General features: G+C 47.5%; 2 protein-coding genes across 4 annotated transcripts in view; one reads left to right on the forward strand and one right to left on the reverse strand.

The window, feature by feature from the left end:
• EMC3 (ER membrane protein complex subunit 3) overlaps positions 1-2,674 on the reverse strand; it is a 14,957-nt gene extending 12,283 nt beyond the window's left edge. Inside the window, exon 1 of the mRNA XM_015560342.1 lies at positions 2,338-2,674. Coding sequence (XP_015415828.1) covers positions 2,338-2,492 — 155 coding nt within the window. The 5' untranslated portion in view covers positions 2,493-2,674. The remainder of the gene's footprint in view (positions 1-2,337) is intronic.
• The window catches only part of FANCD2 (Fanconi anemia complementation group D2), a 60,149-nt gene that overhangs the window by 1,319 nt on the left and 55,760 nt on the right, over positions 1-3,070 (forward strand). For 2 of the 3 annotated variants that reach the window (XM_015560363.1, XM_015560365.1), the window contains exon 1: positions 2,774-2,943. The exons of the other annotated variant lie outside the window; for it this stretch is intronic. The gene's annotated coding sequence lies outside the window, so the exon portion shown is untranslated. Of the gene's footprint in view, positions 1-2,773; positions 2,944-3,070 lie in introns of those variants that run through there. 3 annotated transcript variants of the gene reach the window in all.

Below are 3,070 nucleotides of genomic sequence, written 5' to 3' on the forward strand. Positions count from 1 at the left end.
TAACCAATGGACATAAGACACTGGGGGATAGGGGAGGCTAGGGGACTGTCTAGGGCGGGGGGGGGAAAATGGACACATATGTAATACCCTTTGTAATAAAAAATTAAAAAAAAAAAAAGAGAATTTAATTTGGGAGTGAGACTGTCCTGGGTTCAAGTACAGGCACAATATTTTACTATTTGGTTATTTAGGGAAGGCCACTTAACTTTCCTAGGCTCCCTTTTTTTCCAAAGTAAAAATGATTCAGGATTATCTATCTCAGTGTTAATTTGAAGGTAAAATGAGAACAATTTATTGGTATCAATACATAAATAAATGCTGACTGAGCTCTCTCCACTTTACATCTTTTTGTGTGTGTGTTTTTTAATCCTCCCCTGAGGATATTTTTTTCCATTGATTTTTAAAGAGTGTGGAAGGAGGAAGGGGGAGGGAGAGAGGATGGAAGGGAGGGACGGACAGGAAGAGAGGGAGGCAGGGAGGAAGAGAGGAAAAGGGAGGTAGATTGAGTTTTAGATAGAGGGGAATGGGAGAGAGAGAGACATCCATGTGAGAGAGGCACATTGATTGATTGCCTGCAACTGAGGTACCCCGGCCAGGGCTACTTTACATCTTTCTATAGCCTCCCTTCCTGTGGTGAACTGACTTCTTAAGGTTATCTACAGGAGGTTGGCTCTGTCAGTTCTGAAACTGATGCCAAAGAAAAGTCTGTGGTATAGTGGGGAGCTCCACACCTGGGAACCAGAAGACTTGGTGTTAAGTCCTGGATGTCACTGTCTGTGACCATGGAACCTCTTAACCCTTAGTTTCTATAAAATGGCTCAGTGGTTGAGCATCGACCTATGAACCAGGAGGTTATGGTTCGATTCCCGGTCAGATCACATGCCCGGGTTGTGGGTTTGATCCACAGTGTGGGGCATGCAGGAAGCATGCAGATCGATGATTCTCTCTCTCCCTCTTCCTTTCCCTCTGAAATCAACACAAACATATCTTTAAAACAAAAATTAAAAAAAGGGGACACCATCTACCAGAGTTGTTTTGAATTTTAAATAAGTTAATGAATATAAGTGCTTTAGCATAGACTAAGTGCTTAATAAATGTTGGTTTATTATTATTCTTCTTCTCAGCATAACTGGAAAGCACAATTGAAAACGATAGCAGTCCTTTCCAAACTTCAGCATTCTCATTTCATGGTTATTATTTTTATCTTATTTACCTAGCACTTGTACTATTAAAAACTTAATATTTTTTACGCATCAACTCTTCTACTTATATAAGTTTTAAAAGAAATCTTTAAATTACCAGCAAATGCAAAACCAGTATTACCTGCCACAAATAGGAAGTAACTGTTAAAAATAAATACAATAAAAACAAAACACAATGATTAAATTTTAGCTGCATACTGTTGCCTGTTGAAAGTCTTGAGCCTGAAGCTTGCTCTTTGTTAAGAAGGGAGATTAAGCCCTAGCCGGTTTGGCTCAGTGGATAGAGTGTCGGCCTGCGGACGAAGGGTCCCAGATTTGATTCCGGACAAGGGCACATGCCTGGGTTTTGGGCTCCATCCCCAGTGTGGGGCGTGCAGGAGGCAGCCGATCGATGATTCTCTCTCATCATTGATGTTTCTATCTCTCTATCCCTCTCCCTTCCTCTCTGAAATCAATAAAAAAATATTTTTAAAAAATGGTTAAAAAAACGGGAGATTAATAAGTGCAAGTGTTAAAGACATACTAACATTTACCTAAGGTAAACTCTGAAAATAGTTGTAACGACTGACTGAAAATGTTTACTTTAATATGGAGGGGCACACGTCTAGATACCACCTAACATCATCTCAAGTGACCTCTCTCTACAAATATTGTAATGAAGCACAGGAGGAAGAATTTGCCCTCACTCCAGCAGGGGAAATGATAATCACCATCCCTCACATCTCTGTAGTTTTGTTTGCCAAGCTCTTGGGTAGTTGGTACCTCAGCTAACCACCACTGTAGTTCAGTAAATCGAGTATAATCACACCTACCTTACTTATAGTTCATAGATAAGGCTGGCGACTAGCCTAACAATACTAATAGCAACATCACTTTTGAACACTTGATTCGTCCCAGCTAAAGGCTTTATAGACATGATCTAAAATTTAATCCCCGCCCCTGCTCTAGGAGGCATATCCTGTTAGCATCCACATTTGACAGATGACGAAAGGTAAACACAGAAAGTAACTCAGCCCAGGGGGTCACCCCGCCAGCGGGAGCGCGATGTGGAAATCGGGGTAAACGGACAGAACCCCCGCACTTTCTTGCTCAAGGTCACGGGGGAGTGAGGTCGCCGGGTCCGGAGGGCGCTGACCTGTCGGAGACTTGTTCCTGGGTGAGCTTTTTGTCGCTCTGCAGCAGGATGGACACGTAGTGGCGGATCATGCCCACGAAGAAGGTGATGATCACGATGGGCAGGACCACCCAGAGGCGGATGTTGGAGTCGAGCAGCAGCTCCGGTCCCGCCATCTTCACACAGCTCCAGCTCCCGACCCGGTGTCGCTGGGTTTCTCCTCCCACCACGGGCGCCGGGCTCCCACTTCGAGCTCGCCTCCGAGCCTTCTCACGCCCTCAGCCTGGCTGGCGCGGGATCCCACTGCAGGTTCGGCCCCGGCGTACTGACCCTCGCCGGGCCGCGCGGCCGCCCACTTCCGGCGCGGAAACCTGAAGTCACGGCGCGGCGCGGCGCGGCGCGGCGCACGTCGGTGACGCCAAGGGCGCGTCGCTCCGCGCGGGAAAGTCTTAAACTAGAGGCGGCGCCGGCCAGTCGGCGGGTGTTTGGAGCTGCGTTCGTCGTTTCTCGAGGCTTCGCTCGCCTGCGGCCTGGCCTGTAGGCCCCGGCCAAGGTCGGCCTTTCCCTGCGGCGTTCCGCGCCCTATCTCGGCTTCCTCACCCTCCCTGTCGTGGGATAGACCCTCAGGTACCTCCCTGCGTCGTTAAAATGACAAAATGAGAAGAACTTTTATCCCCAACTCGAATGGCCTAGGCCCGGCAGCCGGTCCCATCTTCCCATCGTCTAGGCTTCTCTGTAAACCAGGAGGGGGAAT

This window comes from Myotis davidii, unplaced genomic scaffold (assembly GCF_000327345.1).
Source record: "Myotis davidii unplaced genomic scaffold, ASM32734v1 scaffold73, whole genome shotgun sequence".
Taxonomy (NCBI): domain Eukaryota; kingdom Metazoa; phylum Chordata; class Mammalia; order Chiroptera; family Vespertilionidae; genus Myotis; species Myotis davidii.